Source organism: Nyctereutes procyonoides, unplaced genomic scaffold (genome assembly GCF_905146905.1).
Source record: "Nyctereutes procyonoides isolate TBG_1078 unplaced genomic scaffold, NYPRO_anot_genome, whole genome shotgun sequence".
Taxonomy (NCBI): Eukaryota; Metazoa; Chordata; class Mammalia; order Carnivora; family Canidae; genus Nyctereutes; species Nyctereutes procyonoides.
In genome coordinates this window covers 4,897,925-4,920,836 of record NW_026575125.1, presented here as the reverse complement: position 1 = coordinate 4,920,836, position 22,912 = coordinate 4,897,925, and the positions used below count along the sequence as shown (strand labels likewise).

General features: G+C 43.2%; 1 protein-coding gene across 5 annotated transcripts in view; it reads left to right on the top strand.

The window, feature by feature from the left end:
- The window catches only part of PNPLA4 (patatin like phospholipase domain containing 4), a 107,323-nt gene that overhangs the window by 2,071 nt on the left and 82,340 nt on the right, over positions 1 to 22,912 (top strand). For 3 of the 5 annotated variants that reach the window (XM_055337427.1, XM_055337424.1, XM_055337425.1), the window contains exons 3-5: positions 3,836 to 3,930; positions 4,098 to 4,242; positions 15,536 to 15,601. In XM_055337427.1, the coding sequence (XP_055193402.1) occupies positions 3,836 to 3,930; positions 4,098 to 4,242; positions 15,536 to 15,601 (306 nt within the window). The remainder of the gene's footprint in view (positions 1 to 3,835; positions 3,931 to 4,097; positions 4,243 to 15,535; positions 15,602 to 22,912) is intronic. The other 2 variants (XM_055337423.1, XM_055337426.1) reach the window with 1 other exon arrangement.

Genomic DNA, 22,912 nt, shown 5'->3' with positions numbered 1-22,912 from the left:
ACAACGATTGAATAATAATTAGCATACTCAGGCCCAAGAATAAATTTAAGTCACATTTAAAACGTCAAAACTAGGATGCCTGGGTGACTCAGTGGGTGAGCATCTGCCTTTAGCTCAGGGCATGATTCCAGGGTCCTGGGATCGAGTCCTGCATCGGGCTTCCTGCAGGGAGCCGTCTTCTCCCTCTGCCTATGTCTCTGCCTCCCTCTCTGTGTCTCACATGAGTAAATTAAAAAAAAAAAATCTTCTAAAAATAATAAATAAAATGTCAAAACTATAAAATCATAAACATCCAGAATCTTGTTCTCACCATCGAGGATGAGCTCCGTATGAAAGAGAAACAGGATTTGAGGCCAGTTGTATGGGAATCCACTTATGTTTTCCTCCTGTTTTTGTACGGTTGTTTTATTGGAAATGCAAGAAGGGAAGAAGTGCTGTGAATGGATTGCATGGAGTGAGCACCTGAAGGCAGTGAACACATACGTAACGTGTGAGCACTGCCCCCCCCCCCCCCAACACACACACTAGCAGAATCCTATGGTTTGGATTGCAAGCCAGCTCCTTTCCAGAACTCTCAAGAGGCTGGGGACTCCTAAGGGGTTGTTGCCTCCTCCTCTGTGTCACCTTTTCCTTTCAGGGAGGCAGATCCTCAGCTTTGCAATTGAATAGACTTGGTTTTAATTCCTCAGATTGGGCAGCCCTGGTGGCTCAGTGGTTTAGCGCGGCCTTCAGCCCAGGGTGTGTTTAGTGCCGCCTGCAGCCCAGGGTGTGATCCTGGAGACCCTGGATCCAGTCCCTCGTCAGGCTCCCTGCATGAAGCCTGCTGCTGTCTCTGCCTGTCTCTGCCTCTCTCTCTCCTCACTGTACATTCTCATGAATAAATAAATAAAATCTTTAAAAATAAATAAATAAATCCTCAGATTGAGGAATGCATAAAGTGTCATGTAAAATTGACTTTATTTGGAAGTTCTGCCCTAATACAGCCACTTCACTGAAATTCTGTGATGTTCACATGCTGACACTTGATCTGACTTTGAGACGTGAGATCATTATTTCAAGCTAGATTACGTATTCTTGTGTATTTTTTCGATGAACCCTATTGCACCGTCTAGTGGTGTTGGTATGATGGCATTGGTTGTAGGTGGGTAAAGGGGCAGGACTTCCTGGGTGCTCACATTGGAAGGTGCAGAATGATTCTCTCTATTGACCTAGAGCATCCTCGTTTTTCGTTTGTCAAAACAAATTCTCAGCCATTTGATGTAAGTTTATTTTATTTCCTTTTGTTTTAGAGTTTGGATTACACTACTTGTAGGATTGCTTTGAGGTTTTGAGCAAACTGTTTTCTACTTATTCACATCCATGTTAGCTCAGCTCTTGCTGATGGTTCCTCGAGTTTTGTGGTGTTGTGACAAATACGTGAGTAATTAATCTAGTTCTGAGCTTTTATGCATGTATAATTAAGAGGAGCACCTGATGCCTGGTGTATCTTAGGTGGTAGGCAAATTTAGACGCCCATACGTAAGAGCTCAGTGCTGCAGCCTTTTTTCAGCCTGTAAGTTGCAAGGCACAGTGTTAGATATAGTGGGGAACGCAGAGATGAGTAAGTCCTTGCTTAATAACTTTCCAGTCTGATCATGGGAGTGTGTGTATGGTGTGTGTGTGTGTGCATGTGTGTGTCTGTAACTAAAATTAATACAAGAAAGTAGGCCAAGTGGGCAGTCTGGCTTAGTAGAAGGAGCACATAGTTTGGGGGCTGCCCCTTACAGCAGCTTCCTGACAGCAGGCTGCATCCGTTCTCTGCCTACAAACCACCCACCTCACAGACACAGATCAGATTGTCTTATTCCCCCTACCTTCCCCTCCCAGCCCCAGGGCTCTGTTTTGACTTAGGATCGGATCCAGATTTCTCAGCCTGTCTCCTGAGCCCCCCCCACCCCCCATGACTTAGTCCTCTCCTGGCTCAATGATGATGGCTTTGAGGTCAGTACCCCTCACTGGCTTGTGCTCACAGTTGTCCCTGCCAGTCTTTCTCACCTACCTCCATGTCCTGTCCAGCTCCTACTCACACTTTCTGTCTCATCCAAAAGTCACGTTGGAGGGAAGCTGTGGCTGACACCCACTGTATCATTTTTTTGTGGCTGCTACCATAAATGACCATAAACTTAGTGACTTAACACATTTTTATTCTCTTAGATTTCTGGAGGTCATAATTCTGGAAAAATCAAATTGTCCGCAGGGCCAAGCTCCCTCTGGAGGCTCTGGAGAATGTGTTTCCTTGCCTTTCACAGTTTGTGCAGGCAGCCCGCATTCCTGAGCTTAGAGCCCCTCCCTCCATCTTTGAGACATAAGCACAGCATCTTTTTTTTTTTTAAGACTTTATTTATTCCTGAGAGACACAGAGACATAGGTAGAGGGAGAAGCAGGCTCCATGCAGGGAGCCTGATGTGGGACTCGAACCAGGGACCCCGGGATCACAGCCTGAGCCAAAGGCAGACACTCAACCGCTGAGCCACCCGGGCGTCCCAAGCACAGCATCTTCAAATGTCTCTCTCTAACGCTGACATTTCCACCTCCCTCTTTCACTTATACAGATCCTTGTGATTACACTGGACTCCCCTAGATAATCCAGGATAACTGCCCCATCTCAAAATCTTTAACTTATTCACATCTGTAAAATCTCTTTCGTTGTATAAGGAAACATTCACGGAGTCCAGAGGCTAGAACGTGGGATCTTTGGGGGTGGAAGGCTTGGTTCTTCCTGCTTACCACACTGTCGTGGCACTCTCCTAGTTCTCGGGGATTTACGCACTGAGGCAGTCCTAAGTCCCATGAGGGCACGGGCTCTTTGTCTCTCATTCTACCTGAATCCTAGTGCCTAGGACCCTGTAGAGGTTGCTTAATGCATGATTTAATAAAGAAAAGATCGGCCTGGGTTCAAATCCTGACTCTGGAGTTATTTTGATGAGATAACTGGGAAAGATGTCCAATCTTTCCAAATCTCAGTTTTTTTACTTGTCAAGTGGGGATTGTACCCACCTTGCATGGTTATGTGACCACGAGCTAACAGAAGCTGCATCTGTAGATCCCAGCATGTTAGATGCTCCCCTCTCCTTACCACTCAGGACTCTTACAAAATACCAATGCCTAGGGACACCTGGGTGGTGCAATGCTTGAGTGTCTGCCTTCGGCTCAGGGCGTGATCCCAAGATCTGGGATCAAGTCCTGCATTGGGCTCCCTGCGTGAAGGCGGCTTCTCCCCCTGCCTATGTCTCTGCCACTCTATGTGTCTTTTATGAATAAATAAATAAATCTTAAAAAGAAAAAAAACAATGCCCAACAGTGATCTCCAAAGACAAACAACACTCATCACGACGCCTCCCTGGTCATTGGTGTTGCTGTGAGTAATCAGTAGTATTGCAATAGCACTACCTCAGAGGCCACAGACTTGGGATGGGAGAGGAGGTCAGCCATGTTGGAGAAATGTGTAGAACAATGTGCTAATAAATGAGAATCAAAACTGAGCTTTCGAGGATTTCCCAGATGTGGGCAAAGCCATTTGAGGTGGTTTAGAAAGAAAAGAAAGGAGAAAAAAGTTTGGATTTGGGAGAACACATAGCTTGCCTGGGAGCTAAGACCTGTGGGTGAAGGGGGTCAGGTGTGGTGTGCTTGCCAAGGCAATACACCTGTAAAGGAAAGGAGCACCTGAAATCTAAGGGTTGGGTTTGTAAGATCTAGGGTCCAGGTGCCTTGTGTGGTGGCCACAGAATGCTGGAAAAAGAAGGAATTTTTTCTTTCTTTACAAATCATAGGTTCACGTACTCATTTTCTTTTTCAGGAGTGTAATGAATTTACCTACAAGTTTGCTGAAGAAATCCGAAGGCAGTCTTTTGGGGCAGTTACACCTGGATATGATTTCATGGCCCGATTGAGGTATATACGTGTATATAGAACATTTCCACCAACGCATGTGAAGACAGAGTGTTGAAGATGCTCTGTATAAACCGCGCCACGCTTAGCTCAGTGTTCTCCCTATTAAAATATTTACAAGGCATTCAATAATTGAAGGTGAATAACGCAGGTTACTTTTTCTTCCTTAGAAGTGGAGTGGAGTTGATTCTTCCTCCCAACGCCCATGAACTGGCCCACAACCGACTGCATGTATCTATCACCAACACCAAAACCAGAGAAAATTACCTGGTCTCCAGTTTTTCCTCCAGGGAGGACCTCATTAAGGTAACCCAGGTAACATGCATGTCATGTTTGAGGAATTCATCCAGAGCTGACTTAATTCCTTCTCACAGGCGAACGTCATCACGTTCTTTAGAGCCAGGGTTTCACATCAAGCCTGATAGATGATGAGTGCTCGCTAAATGATGTGATTGATGAATGGGTGACCCAGTGTCCCTCAGTGGCCACCTCAGAGGTTCCAGAGACCCCCGCGCTGCTTCTGTGCTTTTCTCATGATCGTCAGCACACCCATATTCAGGTCACCGACGCGGCTGGATAGCATCACAGTACTGAGTTCCCTGAGTGACATAGCTGGTATCTCCTGGTTCACATAAAACTTTGTACGTGTGCAGCCTTTTTCAGTTCTCTGCAGGTAGGACAGGTGTGATTACTGCCCTGTTATTGTTTTTGTTTTTGTTTTTTTGTTTTTTTTTTTAAGCAGAAGAGAAATAGGCGGAGAGATTTTACGTGACATGCTCAAGGTCATACCGGCTGCCCGTGGGAATGCATTCTGGACCCCAGGTCTCTTGACTTTCCAACGTAATGTTCCAGTTCATTCTCCCATTTTGTTTTCATGCTTTCCTATCCAGACACATTTGAAAGTTGCTCGGTTGCGAATTTATTATCTCTGGGAAATACTTTGGCTAGAGTTGCAAATAACAGTGTGCTTGCTAAGGTAATACATCAAATACTTGTAAATTGGAAAGAGTGCTCTTTTCCTACAAAAGCCGGGCAATTTTTTCTCTGTTTTCCCTTTGGTGGGAATTATGGCCAGCTTCAGATAATATGGAGAAAGTGTGTTTGGATACAGCAGGGGGAGATGGATTGAGAGGAACTGGTAAAAGTTCTGCTTGAATTACATGATAAATGCATTGATTTTTACTATCGAGTCTTACTGTTCAAGTTTTACTGTGTGAATGATATAATTTGAAATACCTAATGAAATGTTGAACTGACAAGTAAAATTACTTTGTGACTTAATAGATTAGAATATTTTTACTTGGTGTGCTGACTATGCCAGTCTTGCCCTTACACATTAATAGTCTGTTTTAGAAAAAGAAGTATTAGAAATATTTTCCTATAATCTTATGGAGACTTGCAAAATATAAAGGGAGGAACTGGTCAGTCCATGCCTGAATTGTCACAACCTGCTGATGTCAACACAGATACAAGGAGCTGCCAGTGTGCCAGAAGACCTCTTCTGGTTGGAACGGCAGCATGACTGTGTTCCCTTTTGTCAGAAGACAGGAGCCATGCATTGCAGTTATGACCTGCTCATTGCATCCGTCCTTGGCTACTCTTATCTACAGTAGCAGAGCCCCTGGTATTTCCTGTCTCCTCTCCTAACTTACCGATCACTGTTCCCGATCCCATATTTTACTGCTTTACTTAGTTTTTATTGTCACTCTTTCTTCAGTAGAATGTAAGCTTCAAGTGGGCAGGGGTTGCTCTGTTTTGTCCTCTGTGATAATCCCATTGCCTGGCAAAGGGCCAGCTCCAACATATGTGATCAGTCGGTGAATATGAATGAACACATAAATGACCTGAGGTGGCATCTGTTACAATGGCTTCATTGAAAACAAAAGAAGGGCTGCCTGGGTGACTTGCTGGGTTGAGCGTCCGAATTTGGCATTGGTCTTGATCTCAAGGCTGTGAGTTAAGGCCCTACAATAGGTTCCATGCTGGGCATGGAGCCTAATTAAAAAAAACAAAAACAAGGGGGTCCCCAGGTGTCTCAGCGGTTTAGTGCCTGCCTTTGGCCCAGGGCATGGCCCTGGGGTCTCGGGATCGAGTCCCACGTCAGGCTCCCTGTATGGAGCCTGCTTCTCCCTCTGCTTGTGTCTCTGCCTCTCTGTGTATGTGTGTGTCTCACGAATAAAAAAATAAAATTAAAAACAACAAAAGAAGAAAGCATCCGGATCCTATGTTTAGTGACCTTTACAAAATAAGTTAGCTGGTCAGTGGCCCAACTGGTCCAGATGGGACTGGACTACGGTCCAGATGTCCAACATTGTGCTTGATTACATCACACGCTGGATAAAATTATCCCCCTCTCAATTCCCTTTATATGGCAATGTGGTTGGCTGAATAATGGCCTCCAAAGACATCCATACCCTAATCTCTAGCACCTGTGGATATGTTACCTCCCATGGCAAAAAGGATTTTGTAGATATAATTGAGGCAAAGATCTTAAAATGGGGAGATGATCCTGGATTGTCTGGGTGGATCCAAACAAAGTACCTAAGTTCTTAAAAATGGAGGTCTTCCTTGGGGGCCATTGTTCTTTCTGAGCTGTAGAGCCCTCGTGCAAGTAGAGCATAGAGGCAGGAGGGCGCTGTGGGGTGCTTCACTGACAGCCAGCGAAGCAAAGAGGACTTCACTCCTGCAACCAATGGAAATGAATTCTCCCAGTGTCTGAGTGAGCAGGAAACATTTTCCCCTACACCCTCCCAGAAGGAATGCGGCCCTACCAACACCTGGGTTTTAGCTGCACGACAGATTCTAATCTCAAGACCGCATGGTAAAAGATTGGTGTTATTTTAAGCCTCTATGTTTGTAGTAATTTGTTACAGCAGCAATAGCAAACTACTGCAGTAAGTAAACATGATTTTTTTTTTCAATTTCCTTTGTTTTAGATAATAACTATTCAGAGAATTGGTGTAATTACTTGAGTTCATTGAACAGAAGAGAAATAGTTGATACAAAATGTGTAATATCTTGTAAGGAGAATAATTGAATAATTAACATTTATTCTAGGTTATACAAGAAGCATTTTAAATATTTAGCAGAATGCTCTAACCTTTTTCCGACCTAAAAATAGGAAGGATGGATAGTTCCTTGATGGCAGATAGTGGCTATGAAATGTCTGAAGTCCATGCCTGGAATACTCAAGAAGCATTTAGTTCAACAGTAAGATCAGGTAGAGACTAGAAGAGGGAAGAAGAAAAGGCATGGAGGGGAAAGAAAGCAAACCCACTCCTGGTACATCATCAGCTTCTGTGCTCTGAGTAACCAAGAGACCAGTGGTGGAGTGTCGTGTGGAGCGCCACGCGGCAGGATGGCTGTTCATTGCCCAGGGCAGTGGGGAGGGCGAGGAAGCTGCCTGCTGGTGCTTCCATGTCCCTCAAGAGGAGATGAGAGGCCTCCCAAAGCCAAGAGGGGAAGCAGCCCCAACCCCACGGTGCACACTCCAGTCTCCTGGGAGCTCTGCACACCTGGCTCTGAACACAGTGTTGGGCTTACTTCCCAGTATTTGTAAATTCTGGAGATGACACAGAGAGACTAAAACTGCAACCAGAGGTAGAGTACGTCAGGTATCAATTGGTAGCTAGTGAAGGAATCTGGGAGTACTAAATACTAGGGATTTCAACTACAATGTTGGATTTTATACCCATTTTATCATTAACTTATTTATTCTCTTACTGACTGGTGTTCTTAATTTTTTTTTTAATGCTGAGCTTATTAGCCGCCAGCTGACTGCACCTTTTATTTTATTTTATTTTTAAGATTTTATTTATTCATGAGAGGCACAGAGAGAGAGAGGCAGAGACACAGGCAGAAGGAGAAGCAGGCTCCATGCAGGGAGCCCGATGTGGGACTCGATCCTGGGACTCCAGGATCATGCCCTGGGCCGAAGGCAGATGCTCAACCACTGAGCCACCCAGGCTTCCCTGACTGCACCTTTTATTACAAACTGGATGTCTTTGTATTCTAAAGTGTGTGTGTATACGTCTATGTATGTCAAGTCCTCTGTGTGTATGTGTGTGTGTGCATGCAGACGTGTGTGGTCTCTTGGAATATTACATGTTTTATGTGCATCTCCCCGTGTTCATATCTAGGCCTCTCATTTCCTGACACTGTCCCTGGGGACCAGTTAGATTTGAGTCTCATTTTGTCCAGTTGTGAAATGGACAGAAGTCAATCTGTGTTAAAATGGGGAACAAATGTATAAAGCAAGACAAGTGTGTTTTTGGCAGGAAAGCCCCGTATGCTTGTTGATTACAGCCAGTATTCAGTAAATAGTAAACAAGTCAGATTGTAAGCCACACACGTTACTGGTCAGCATGCCTGTAGGAAGTGTCACAGCCTTCTTTCTGTGGTGTCGGAGTCACCCTTTCTTACACATTTTATTCTTTTCCCCCTTACTTGTCATTCATATTCAAGAACAGTGTACTAACCTACACCTACAGTATCTCAGGAAGTGGATTACTACCCTGTTTTGCATATGATCTTAGACCTCTTCATCATTGGCTTTTGTTTTTGTGTGATGACTCATAAATTGTATTCATTCACTTTGCTTCTAGTCGCATGAAAGATGATTGTTTCATTTGCTATCTGCAATGATAGCTGAATATTTTCTAAGAACCTATGTTGGCCAATTAAGTGGTCCAAAGATCCCAATTAGGGTTGAATTTCCATCGTATCCTGAATCTTCTGCCCACGGTGACTTAACTCAGCGCTATGGTCTGAACGTCTCTAGCACCCCACACTGAATTCATAGTCAATCCCAAATCCCTGATGTGATGGCATCAGGAGGTGGACCTTTGAGAGTGAGATCATGAGGTAGAACCCTCATAAATGGGACTAGTCCCCTGATAAAACAGACCCCAGCCAGCCAGCTCAGCCTGTCTGCTTTGTGAGAACACAGCGAGAAGCAGGCTCTCGGCAGGCACTGAATCTGTCCGCACCATGACTGGACATGCCAGCCTCCAAAAATGTGAGAAGTCAGTTTCTGTTGTTTAGAAGCCACCCAGCCTGTGAAATTTTGCTGTAGCATCGGAAATGGTCTAGGACAGGAGACTGAGCCTGACATGCGGGGGAGTGTCTATAACAAATACTTAGACACGTGGCTAAGAAGCAGCTCTGGAAGGGGGTAATGGACAGAGGGTGGGAGAGCATAAAAGTACACGCTAGAAAGAGCCCACATTGCTGTGAGTGGACCTTTAAAGGCTTGGACAAGAAAGAGATGAACTGGAGACAGAGCTGTCATCTTCTCAGTGACTCCCTAAGGGGCACCATGAGCAGAAAGGTGGTAGGACTACAGACAGTAAAGCCATTCTGATGAGGTCTCAGACAGAAACAAGGACGTAGTCTTGGAGGGAGGAAAAGCCCTCCTTGCTCTGTGGTAGCAAAGAATTTGGCTAAACTGTGTTCTTCTCCCAGTGTTTTCTGGAAGGAATAACTTGTGAGAGATAAAAATGGGTATTTGATGAGGCCTCATTCTAAGCAGAGTGCTGGAGGAGCTGCCTGGTTTCTCTTGACTGCTTATATAAAATGCAAGACAGGAGAAATGGCTTAAAGATGGAATAACTTATCAAAAGCCAGGTAGAGCTTAAAGATTTGGACCATTCTCAGCCTGTCCTTATTGAAAAGAGTGACAGCGTCTTTAGAACAGAACTGGAAGGTGTGGCCAAACAGCCATCTCAAGAGGATGTTGTCAGCCACGTAAAGAAGCCAGGACTATTGTCCAAGATGGAGGAAGTATGACACCTGAGGCATTGCATGGATGCTCAGGGCTGCCTCTTTCCTGAGAAGCCTAGAGTACAAGGGTGAGTGGAGGCACAGCCTCCCCTCTCACTTGGCATTCACCCCACTCAGAGCCATGGGAATGGGGTCACTGTAAAGACCCTAGACAAAGAGGAAAGCCATGGGGAGCCTCTGGCAGGAGACTTAGGACAACCAACACAGAGGTGGAGCCCAGCCCCTGCCCAGCAGAAGTGTAAGGGCAGGACCCTGCCACCATGGGCCTGCAGGACACAACATCAAGCCAAGGAGGATTGTCAACAAGCCGTAAGGTCTCATGGAATTTGCTCCATTGGGTTTCAGACTTGGCTCCAAACGTGTTACCTCTTTGCACTTTCCTATTTCTCCCTTTTGGAATGGGAAGGTCTATCCTGTGCCTTCTCACCACATATTTTGGAAGCACATAGCATCATGATTTCACAGGTTCACAGCTGGAGAGCAGATTGCCTCAGGATGAATGGTACCTCGAGTCTCACCCATAGCTGATTTAGATATTGAGGTGAGACTTCAAACTTTCAACTCTGAGTTGATGATAGAACAACTTAAGACTTTTTTGGCTATTGGGAGGGATTTTGCATGCAAGAAGGATGTGAATTTGGGGGAGCCAGAGGTGGAATGCTATGTTTTGCATGTTTTGAACGAACCAAAATTCAGGTTGAACCGAGCCCCCATGAGATGGTATTAGCAGGCAGGGCCTTTGGGAGTGATTAAGATATGAAGGGAGAACCTCGTGAATGGGAATAGTGCCCTTACAATGTGACCCCAGAGCCCCTTCTGCCCTAAGAGGACACAGTGAGAAGATGGCTGTCCATGAATCAGGAAGTGGGCTCTCACCAGACACCAGATCTGCCTATGCCATGTTCACGCATTTGCAGTCCCCAGAATTGTGATAAATATCTGTTGCTTATAAGTCACCCAGTTTATAGTATTTGGTTATAGCAGCCTGATCCTCAGGGTTGCTGTTGGTGGCTTCCCCCGACCCCCATTCCCTGTATGCCACTACAGGACAGACATGTGGCCTTCAGATATTATTTTGCCCAGACTTTACTTGTGTGGTGTACACCCCTCCTTCCCAGGCACGACAGAGGCCAAGACAGGGAGACACATGTGATATATGGTACCATACCAGTAGGACATGACCCCCCAGAGGGAAGATCCCTTTATGTAGTTAAACCAGAGCCCAAGAGGCCCCCTCGTCCAGATGCCTCACTTTTGGTTCTCATCAACCGGAGAGATTTCATTTTGGATGCCACACTCTTTTGTGGGGTGAGTTGAGGGGTGGATGAAAATGTTCCCTTGGAGGATGAAATCCAGTGATCATTTGTGCCTGTGGGTTGGTTACTTTCAACACCAAATGGAGATTGTTTTATGCAAAGGCAGATGGTACTTTGGTAATGGAAGAGCCTGGTGCTTGTCTGCAGTGGAGTGTGGATGGGATGGTTGGCACAACTTCTCAGTGCCTTGGTTTCTTTGCAAGTTGGCATCCACACTTTCCCACCTACCCCACAAATTACTCCAGAGATCAGGTATATAATGTGTGTGGAAGTGCTTCCTCAGGTCCTCCTGAGAGCTTACCATCTCTTTTGTTGACTCTCTCTCATGTGTGCTATGGTCTGTAGCAACTCCTTCACTTGGGAGCTCCTTTACACAGTATCCACCGAAATCTGGGCTAGTTGTTTTTTTTTTTTTTTTTTTTTTTTTTTTTTTTTTTTTGCTAGTTTTCTTCACAAGGAAACACACAATCAGGAAATCCAAGCACATTTTAATATCAGCCTTCAGCAAACTGTGATTAGGGGGAGGTAAATTCTTTGTTTATAAGGAAGCCCTATGTCACTTCCACAGCTGAGCAGAAATGGTTTTGAAAGTAACTGTGCCATGGAGTGGTAGTGTCTGCCACTTGTCTGAATTAGTACCAGTCATTGAATTCTTCTTCTTTAAAACTGATGGACATGTGTGGTCTGAGCTGGTCTTTTGACCCAGTGGAATGCTCGTGAATATGTATTCCCAGGAGGGCTGTTTCCCGTGTCCCTCTTGGGAAGAGCCAGCCAGTCTCCGTTGCTACGGTGTCCTATATTTCTGCACACATAGCAAGAATGCTCTTATAGCAAGATCTTCTCACATTTAGCCTTCTGAAGGTGAAATAAGGCCTGAATTTAAGATTGGTCATTATCTTGGGAAGACTGGGGAAGATAAATTTGAATCTGTCTTTGAATTTCAACTACACCAGCAGGTTCTGAATAAACAGCCAGATCCTCATTAAACTCCACAGCAAACTTTAGGCATAAATGAAACTTGTTGGGAATTTATTCTCTAAGGAAGCCGGGCCACATAATTTTCTAAACACCCCTTTTCTATAAAATGTGAAATGAAAAGAGCTAGTCAGAACGTGGATTGAATATGCACTTGGCAATGTTTTGTACAATTGCTGCAGGAAGTAACTAACTTTTATTTTTATCATTGTATATTTAGTAAAAACGAGACAAAAACAGATCAATGTTTAAACCTACATTCATTGCTTAAAGTGCTGGGCTCTGTGACAGGCCATGAATGGCAAGACCCTGATTTCTGCATCAGTGTTGCCAACCATGGTGTCACTGATATTGGGGTCTGGTCCTTCTCTGAGGTGCACTATAGGATGTTTAGAGGGATCCCTCGACTCTACCCACCAGATGCCAGTTGTATTCATCCCCCCCCCACACACACACACAGAGACACACTTGAGACACACAACAGTCTCCAGACATCACTCAGTGTCCCCAGGAAACAAAGACACCCCTTCCCCTCTCCTTTTGAGAACCCCTGTTCTACATATATTGAGACTTACTGGTGAGAAGAATCTCAGTGGGAAGACAATGAGACAGCGTGGAAGGACACGTTCACACTTACTATCTTCTCAAGTGGCCGGAGTCTGCCAGTGTTGGTCTCTTGCCTTAGAAAATCCTCTCTGCTGGCAATAAAATGGCCACAGGCAGACTAAGAAAAGCCACTTATTCTCATCCGTGGAAGCTAATTTTCCCCACTAAACGTAGGTTGATATACAAATCAGCAGTGCATATAAAGGGAAAAAGTGCAGTATGACAGGATAAATACATTGATTTGGAAGAGTGACAGGTATTTTCCCGTCCAATGCGCTCTTCGAATCAGTTAGGAGGATTTGTACTGTTCTTATCTGTAGGAAGGTAATTGAATAGCATTTTTCAACCAAACACTGCAAGAGTTCCAAGCATTAACTCGTGAACTTCACATTGTACTCTGACACGGGGGAAGAAAACCCCACATAATTCCGATTCTTATGGAAGTGGTCTGTTCGGTGGTGGGTTTTTTTTGTTTGTTTGTTTGGCTTTTGGGTTTTTTTTTGTTTGTTTGCAGGGCAGATATAATTGTGCAGCATAATGAAATAAATCGTTATAGTTACAAAGTGTCTTTGCTTCTTTAAAGAGCATTAAGTACTGCAATCTCACAATATGTGTGCCATCCACAAAGAGCTCCAGTTATTGCTACAGTATCATGTTGCATTTTGCCAAATAACTGCATTAAATAGCCACATTTATTGTGTGCACACACATTAAATGTGTGCCTGCAAAACATACCTAGAGTCTGTAATTTTTTTTTTTAAGGGAGTAGCCAATTGATGACAGAGCCAAATTTAGTTAGGGGGAATGAAACAGCCTTTCTCTGAAAAACACCCAACTGCTGATGTATTGGGTCCTAAAGGGTGGGTTTCTATCCTGTAGTCCCCGACTAGCGTGTGAAATAATGTCACTCCTATTTTGCCACTTTGTGCACTGGGTGTGCCTAATGTCACGGCACACTATTCTATCAAGCTGCACGTTTCAAAAGTAATGCCTGAGTATAGGCCTGTCTACACTCGCTCTTCTTTGTAGATGGTTGACAAAATCTCATGCAAGATTGCCATTGTACTTTGGTTTGATGCCCTGCTATCCATATCTTGAAGGTTTTTCTTTTTTTAAGATTTTATTTATGTATTAGAGAGGAGGGATCCCTGGGTGGCGCAGCGGTTTGGCGCCTGCCTTTGGCCCGGGGCACAATCCTGGAGACCCGGGATCGAATCCCACGTCGGGTTCCCGGTGCATGGAGCCTGCTTCTCCCTCTGCCTGTGTCTCTGCCTGTGTCTCTGCCTCTCTCTCTCTCTCTCTCTCTCTCTCTGTGTGTGTGTGTGACTATCATAAATAAATAAAAAAAAATTAAAAAATTTATTAGAGAGGAGAGAAAGAGCATGAGCAGTGGGGAAGGGCAGAGGGAGAGGGAGAAGCAGACTCCCAATGTGGGACTCCATCACCTCAGAAAACGTACCTATATTATTGTTTATTGTTTCTTTTGGGGGAAATGCCCTCTGAGTTCTAAATAATTCTACATAGGTGATTTACAAATCAGTTTTGGGGTCATAATCCATTTCTGAATAATATATGGTCCCCCCCATGGAGTCTCATGAAATGTTTCACAACAAATAACTGTAGCATCTTCGCTTACTAGTTGAAAGATGATAGCTTAAATATTCAGCATCTACTGCTGTGTCTTTCCAAATAGAACAGTAGTGATTTGGAAACTATACTCGAAAATAAAACATGTATATGTCAGAAAAGTTCCCAATGCCCAGCTTCTTCTGTTGGAAGAAATGGCAATATTTTAAATGACAGTCTTTTTTGCCTTTTTCAAAGGAAGATAAAGGATAATTGGTGTCCCTACCTGCCACTGTCTCATTATATATCCAGACCATGTTGCTAGCACAGGAAATGTGTTGCTCTGCTTAACAACATCCTGGTGACAAATCAGAACACCTCTAAGCTACAGGCTAGTGTCCCCTGTAATAACCAGAAGGGTGTGCTCCCCTGAAAGATAATAGTACAACTTTATTTTTACTTTTTTTTTTTAATTTTTTTTTTTTATTTAGTTATGATAGTCACAGAGAGAGAGAGAGGCAGAGACATAGGCAGAGGGAGAAGCAGGCTCCATGCACCGGAAGCCCGACGTGGGATTCGATCCCGGGTCTCCAGGATCGTGCCCTGGGCCAAAGGCAGGCGCCAAACCGCTGCGCCACCCAGGGATCCCTATTTTTACTTTTTTAAAGAAAACTCCACAACCAACATGGGGCTCAGATTCATGACCCCAAAGTCAAGAGTCACAGGCTCAGGACACCTGGGTCGCTCAGTGGGTTAAGCGCCTGCCTTCAGCTCAGGTCATGATCTCAGGGTCCTGGGATCAAGTCCCACACCAATGGGCTCTCTGCTCAGTGGGGAGTCTGTTTCTCCTTCTCCCTCTGCCTGCCACTCCCCTGTTTGTGCATGCTCGCTCGCTCTCTGACAAGTAAATGAATAAAGTCTAAAAAAGAAAAAGATAAAAGTCACAGGCTCTACATTCTGAGCCAGCCAGGCGCCACAAGGATGCAACTGTAGAATGATTTTTACAGTATATGATAGAGTATTGTAAATAATTTATGAGTACATACTCAAGAATTTAGACTTACCTGGAGTTTTAATGTAATGACTTGGCTGTCTACAATTAAAATCCCAATTTTACTGAAGTAAAGTCAGCTAAGTCACAGAATATTGAATTGTTCATACCTCTTTAGGGTCTTTTCAGATATTAAAAGTATTATCTTCTATTTAACTGGATCCTGTGTGCACTTGAGCTATACAGGACTGACTTAATTTTTTATACTAACCATTGTTAGTTTTTGAAAACTTTTTATAGTAGATAAATTAATTTTGTGGAACATGTGCTAATGCCTATGTTTATGAGCTGTTTCTTTATTGTGTTCATCTAGGTTCTCTTGGCCAGCAGCTTCGTGCCCATTTATGCAGGGCTGAAACCAGTGGAATACCAAGGGCAGGTAACTTTCTCTTAACTGATGAATTATTAGGAATTCCCGTATTAATATGTTTCCTTTGAAGGATCCAGTTTTGTAATTATTCTAGTGTTTCCAAAGCAGTTTATATGATTTTTTCCCATAGTTTTGTTAGTAACAGAAACAAAACAAAACAAAACCAAGTACAGAGGCCTTGGTGTCTTATTATCAAGATCTTGAGATTCAGAATTAATGGGATACTCCTTTTTTTAAAACTTCATCCAGGAGCACCTGGGTGGCTCAGTGGTTGAGCGTCTGTCTTCGGCTCAGGGCATGATCCTGGGGTCCTGGAATCGAGTCCCACTCCAGGCTCCCTACAGGGAGCCTGTTTTTCCCTCTGCCTATGTCTCTGCCTGTCTGTGTGTCTCATGAATAAATAAATAAAAATCTAAAAAACATAAAAATAAAAACTTCATTTTGTTAAAAAAAAAGTTAAAGACTTAAAAATAATAAAGTCCTCTTTGCAGCTCCTTTTATTTTTATTTTTTTAAAGATTTTATTTACTCATGAGAGACACACACAGAGAGAGAGAGAGAGAGAGAGAGAGAGAGAGAGAGAGAGAGAGAGGCAGAGACACAGGCAGAGGAAGAAGCAGGCTCCACACAGGGAGCCTGACGTGGGACTCAATCCCGGGTCTCCAGGATCACATCCTGGGCCAAAGGCAGGCGCTAAACCGCTGAGCCACCCAGGGGTCCCCTGCAGCTCCTTTTATTAAGCAGAAGTGTGTTTTCAGGTGGGAAAAGGCATCAAGGCGCCCACACACCTGGCCCTGACCAACCAAAGCTGGCGCTCCTCCCTCTATCCCCGATACAGGAGTCCCTTCCCAGGCAGCGAGCCCTTCTTCTCTCAGGCCCTTCACTTACCGGTTTGTCACACAGTCTGCATTCCAGGAGAGCTCCCTTCACTTGGGGCTGACACTCAAGGCAGGAGGCAGGCTCTAGGAGACAAACTTAGAGGTGACCACCCACCTGCAGTCTGCTCCCAGTCAGCACTATGGGAAGGTATTTTTTTAAAAAAGAATTTTATTTATTAGCACATATGGGTGTACATGAGTGGGGGTCTGAAGGGCAGAAGGAGAAGCAGACTCCCTGCTGAGCAGAGAGCTTGATCCAGGGCTTAATCCCCCAGGACCCCGGGCTCATGACCCAAGCGAAAATCAAGAGTCAGACACTCAACCATCTAAGCCACCCAGGCACCCCTATGGGAACGTATTTTAGCCAGCTCCTTTCTGCGTTCTTTACCGTGGTTGCATTAAACGTTCATCATCCTATGCTCTCCGGCTCCTGCACAGAGATACACACTTTATAATCGAATATGGTATCTATTTAACACGCACCAGAGATACGCATTTTATAATCAAATAGGCTACCTTTAACACATACCGAATAAATACATCTTATCATCAAATACACTATTTAACACATATCAGAGATACAGATTTTATAATCAAATACACTAACAGCTTAAGACATACTAGAGGTATACATTTTATAATCAAATACAGTATCTACTTAACACATACCAGAGATATGTATTTGTAATCAAATATAGCATCTATTTGACATATAGCAGAAATATGCATTTTATAATCAAATATGCTGTCTACTTAACACATAACAGTAATCTGTATTTATGATCAAATACAGCATCTGTTTAACACATACTGAAGATGCATACTGTAGAGTCAAACACAGCATCTATTTAACACCCAAGATCAAGCACATACTCCTGGATGAAGAGATGTGATTCGTTTTACTTATTTCATATATACATAGTATGTATTTAGCCTTTGATAAGTACGTGAAAAATGTTTAATATCTGTTATTCATTCATTGATTCATTCACTCACCGTGAGGGCCCAACATGGTACCTGAACAGAGGGAACTGATTTTTACAAATCTCTTACCTTATATGATTGGGAACCTGTCTGAGTTCTGATCTTGCAAATCCTCACAGTTTTATTTCTTTGATCTCTCCTGGCCTTTGCAGTCGTTTGCTGGGCTTCCTGTATAATTCTGGGTCCAGACTGGTTGGCCCCCAGATGGCTGCCTAAAGGGACAGACAAGGAGAACAAGGGACAGAGAGGTCACATACGTGGAAAAGCCATGTAGATACCAAGATGCAGATCCCAAGAGTGACAGCTGTTCTGACATGAACTCTATTTATTAGCCATATGCATACAGTACATACAGAAGGCTATCTTTCTGACTGGTTAGAAACAAAATACACACTTTTTTAAGAGCAACATAAAATTATTTAAACGTTAGCTCATGGAAAGCATTTTTTTTAAAGATTTTATTTATTTATTCATGAGAGACAGAGAGAGAGAGAGGGGTAGAGACACGGGCAGAGGGAGAAGCAGGCTCCGTGCAGGGAGCCCGACATGGGACTCGATCCTGGGACTCCAGGATCACGCACTGGGCTGAAGGCAGGCACTAAACTGCTGAGCCACCCAGGGATCCCCGCATTTTTTTTCCTATTGTTGATACTGTATTTCAGAACTAGCAGGTATTTAGCCCCCAAGAAAGTGTGAGCTGTGTTGTCATCTAAAATTTTATTTGAGGGGCACCTGGGTGGTTCCGTGGTTGAGCATCTGCCCCGGGCTCAGGTCATGATCCTAGGGTCCGGAGATTGAGTCCTGCATCAGGCTCTCTGCAGGCAGCCTGCTTCTCACTCTGCTTGTGTCTCTGCCTCTCTTTGTGTGTCTCTCATGAATAAATAAATAAAATCTTTAAAAATAAAATATTTTAAAGTAATTTAAAACCTTTCCCTCTTACTGTAGGAGTAAAAGTTAATATTTATTTTTAGGTGTAAATCTTGAATAAAGGTGCTATCGAAATGAACTCTTAGGAACTTTAACTTTATAATGATCTGAAATGTAATGATTTTACTTCAAAGCTTGAGTTTATAATATACAGTGATAGAAATGGCTAAATGGGAAAAAATGGTAAGATGCTTTAGAGATTATATATTATGAAAGGGGACGTTGGGAATCCAGAGTCACCAGAGTTGCCAGTGTGGTCAATGATTAAGAGGTAGCAGGTAGGATGTAGATACAGCGTGTGACAGTAAGGAGGTGGGAGCTTCAGAGAGGTTGGAATCAAGGTGACAACAGAGCTGAGCCCCAGAGCCCACGCCAATCTAAGACTGTGCTAAACACTTTCCTGTAGAAACATTAGTAACAGTAGAAAAATGTGCCGGTGGCAGAGGCTTCTAGTTTTCTTGCCCCATGAACCTTTCTTTGCTTCCTTACAACAGAGTTAGAGTTGTTAGCTGGACCCGGTGCAGTGTGTGCAGGCCACATTTCCTGACTTCCCTTGTAGGTAGGTATGGCTACACATTTAAGTGCTGACCCCTGAGATACAAACTGAATTACAGTGGGACTTACCTTTCATTATTTCCTGCTGCCCAGAGCTTAGATGTGATGACTGGAACTGCAGCAGGTGTTGTGGATCATGAGGTCACAAATCACAACCTGGGGTTGGACACAGAATGAGCTGACCCTGAATGATTTGAGGAGGTCCCCCTCCCCTTACCACTCCACTCTGCATTTTCCTTCTCCCAGAAAAGAAATTAAAACCAGTGCTGTGATCGTTTTCTGTCACCTACAACAGAATGCTCTCATCTGTTGCGGAGATTCCTACCTGGTGTTTTACAGATGAGGATATTTGGATGCAGAGATGTTCATTGACTTCACTGAGGCCACCTAGCTAGTAAGGGGGCAGCTTCTCCAGGATGACCTCCAGTGTTTGTGTCTCTTCTGCGCCTCTTGTTCCACTTTGCTTAGTGCGTTCCTTTTATTAAAAAAAAAAAAAAAAATCTCCCCTAACTTATTTCTCCCCATCCCCATTCCCACTTCTTGGATCTGTGCCCTGACAGCTAAGAATGGTTAAAAGGGTCAGATGTTCTCAGCTGAATTCCCCATTATATGGGAATGTGGAAGCAGAGCCACAGCCTAACAGCAGGAAATGCAGCCCCAGAGCTGTGAGAAGATGGGGACCATCACCTTGACCTTGACCTTGAGCAGGAGGACTCAGTCTTGCTGAGTACCTGTGTCTGTGCACAGTAGACACATGACTACTTCATTTTAATGCCTCTTTGAAAGCATTTAGTTTTCCTTGGCAGTTTACTGAGGTCCACAAAGAGGAGACCCCATGCACACAATGACAGACAGAGCCCTTGGGAGACCTCGTCCATTTATGCAGACAGCTGACCACACGCCAGTGTCGTTCTGTGCTTATCACGGACTCTCCATCAGCCTGAGAGCCTCCCACAGTTTTATAGGATTTCTAGGCCAAGTTATTTTCCAGAATCATTCCATTTTCAGGGAAATGCTAACTCTGCTTTAAACACAGTGTTTTGCTGTGGGTGTGAGCTTCTCCGAGGATTGAAATCACAGAAAAATTTCCATCAATCTGAAAACACCTCTTCTGTTTTAAGTTCTAATCTTTTCATGGAACTTGGGTCTTGACTTGGTTGGTTTGCTGTGGTGGTTTCTCTAAAGTGATAGAGGTGGCACTAGCAGTGGGGGCAATGGGAAATCAGGTTTACTTGTATTTGGGCCGTAGATCCGTGGGAGGCAGAGCAGTGCCCGTGTGGCAGTGCCAAGGAGGGCCACGAGTACACCTTGCTCCTGTCACTACCGTGCAATGCACAGACCTCCTTGTTTCTTTTATTTTTTTTATTTTTTTAAATTTATTTTATTATTTTATTATTATTAATTTTTTATTTATGATAGTCACACACACACAGAGAGAGAGAGAGAGGCAGAGACATAGGCAGAGGGAGAAGCAGGCTCCATGCACCGGGAGCCCGATGTGGGATTCGATCCCGGGTCTCCAGGATCGCGCCCTGGACCAAAGGCAGGCGCCAAACCGCTGCGCCACCCAGGGATCCCTGACCTCCTTGTTTCTACATCTGGTAGAACCTGTATTGAACATACTGGATTTTATTAACATGTATTTGTGGACCTGATATTTTTAAAATCAATTATCAATCATGTAAAAATATCAAACTTTCGTAACGCAGATTAACTGAAGACACAGACAGTATATTTCCTACCTAACCTGTCTGCCAATTGTTGGAAGTGGTATGACATCTATTTCATTTAACCTAATTTTTTTTAGAGTTCTTGTAGCTTTTATTGGCTTTATCTTATAAGATCATCTTTAGTATCCTGTTTATGGGAGATAGTTATTAACAGCTGAATACATGAATGAAAGGATGCAAGCATATTAAAGGTCAGACCTGTAATTTTACTAATGAATTTTCTATCAGTATATATGGCCTCTGAACATGCGTACTATCAGGGCACGTTTGCACAAGTTCTTGCCATCAATTTGGAACAAAAATGATATTTTCAAGAGGAAGTTTTAACTAACAAGTTTTTGTTTTTTTAAGAGATAGCATTATCATTGGCAAGTGACTAAAATGTCAGAATAACAGAATAAGATCATCTCTAGAACTGATATATACAGATCCCAAGAAAAGCTGTGGGGTTTTGTGTTTTGTGTGTGTCTTTTTTTTTTTTTGTCTGAATTAGAATTCAGGTAATATTTTGACTGTTATATAAAGAATATTTAACATTGACCTGCTCTAGTCTACTGAGAATTTTGCATGGATTATAGATTATTATTTCTTTCATTATTGACATATTTGTGGGAAAGAGAATTGTGGAATACTCTGTTACTAAGCATTTGTATAAAATTATCACTACAGATCTTAGACTTCTATTTCTTCATGATTTAGGCATTTCACATGGATATGTGGCTCAGTCCCATCAGAGCAGTGACCTGGCCTGGTGACCAGCTAGATTTGGCTGGATAGAAATCTGTTTATCAATTCACATTTATCCTGAAAGAGAAGATCTTATTTTTCAGCAACAATCTAAATTGTTTTGCATTGTCTGTTTGAAAAAAACAGTTTTCCAGGGAATATTTTTGATATAAGATGCCAGCATTTTCTCAAAGTTAGTATCTAGTCATCCCTTTTTAATGAAAAATCAGAAATTCAAAAATTAAGACAATGTACCAATAATCTTTAATAGAAGTAAAATGTTGCAGGGTTTTTCACCCTCTTCTTAAACTTTATTTTAGCTGTCTCCCTTTAATTAACAAAAGCTCCTCTATCTCTCCCCACCTCCTGTCTTTCTTAACTTCCAATGGTAAATTCTGACTTCTGTTGTGGAGAGTGGGTATCTCCTTGTTTTTCTGTCCCTCTCACCATCCCTCCCCTCTATTTTCAGAATCAAGAACCAAGAAGGTTCTGTTGGACATAAGTATTTTTTCCTCTGTATCATACAAGACATGTTTGCAAATACAAAGCAGTTCTTCAGGCCATATTTACTGCTCCTGGCCCCACCTCCCCAACTGTGCAGAAAGCAATTACATGTACCCTAGGTACATGGCTGTTTTACACTGTGTGAAAAGGAAAAGTGCAAGTAAGAAGACTGCATACTCTGCAGCAGGGTTTGGGGGTATTTTCTTTAAAGTATCCAGTAGAAAAAAAATAATAATAAATAAAATAAAGCATCCAGTAGTAAATACTTCTGGCATTGTAGGACATACAGTCTCTCTTGACACATCTACTCAAGTTTGCTGTCATACTGGAAATGCAGCACAGCAATATGTAAACAAAAGGGCACAGCTATATGCCAGTAAAACTTCATTTACAAAAGCAGGTGGTGGGCCGCGGTTTACCAACCTGTAAGCTAGAATGAGTAACTGCAAGCCTCGGTTTTCTTTTCTGTAAAATGAGAAAACTGAGTATACTAGCATGACCTTCCTATCTGACAGCATTCTCGGAAAGATTGAGTAATACGGGACAGGTCGTTTTTAAACCATTAGGCACTGTGTCCTGGTACTTACAATAATTATAGACATCAACATCTCATTCATTCTTCCAGCAAAGTATTTTGTATTCACTTGCTTTTTGAACAAAACACCCAAAGACAGATCAGCCCTGCATCAAGTTTTTCTCATAAATATACACATCTCAGTATCTAGCATGTATCCAGCTTCACATTGGATGCTCTGAGGTACTTGCAGAAAGAATTAATAGGCCCTTACAGTAGAGATTACTTCCTTAGGTTTTCTTTTCTTTTCTTTCTTTTTTTTTTTTTTTTTAAGATTTTTAACTTTTTCATTAGAGAGCGAGAGAGAGCACAAGCATGGGGAACTGCAGAGGGAGAGGAAGACGCAGGCTCCCCACTAAGCAGGGAGCCCGACATAGGGCTCAATCCCAGGACCCTGGGATCATGACCTGAGCCGAAGGCAAACACTTAACTGACTGAGCCAC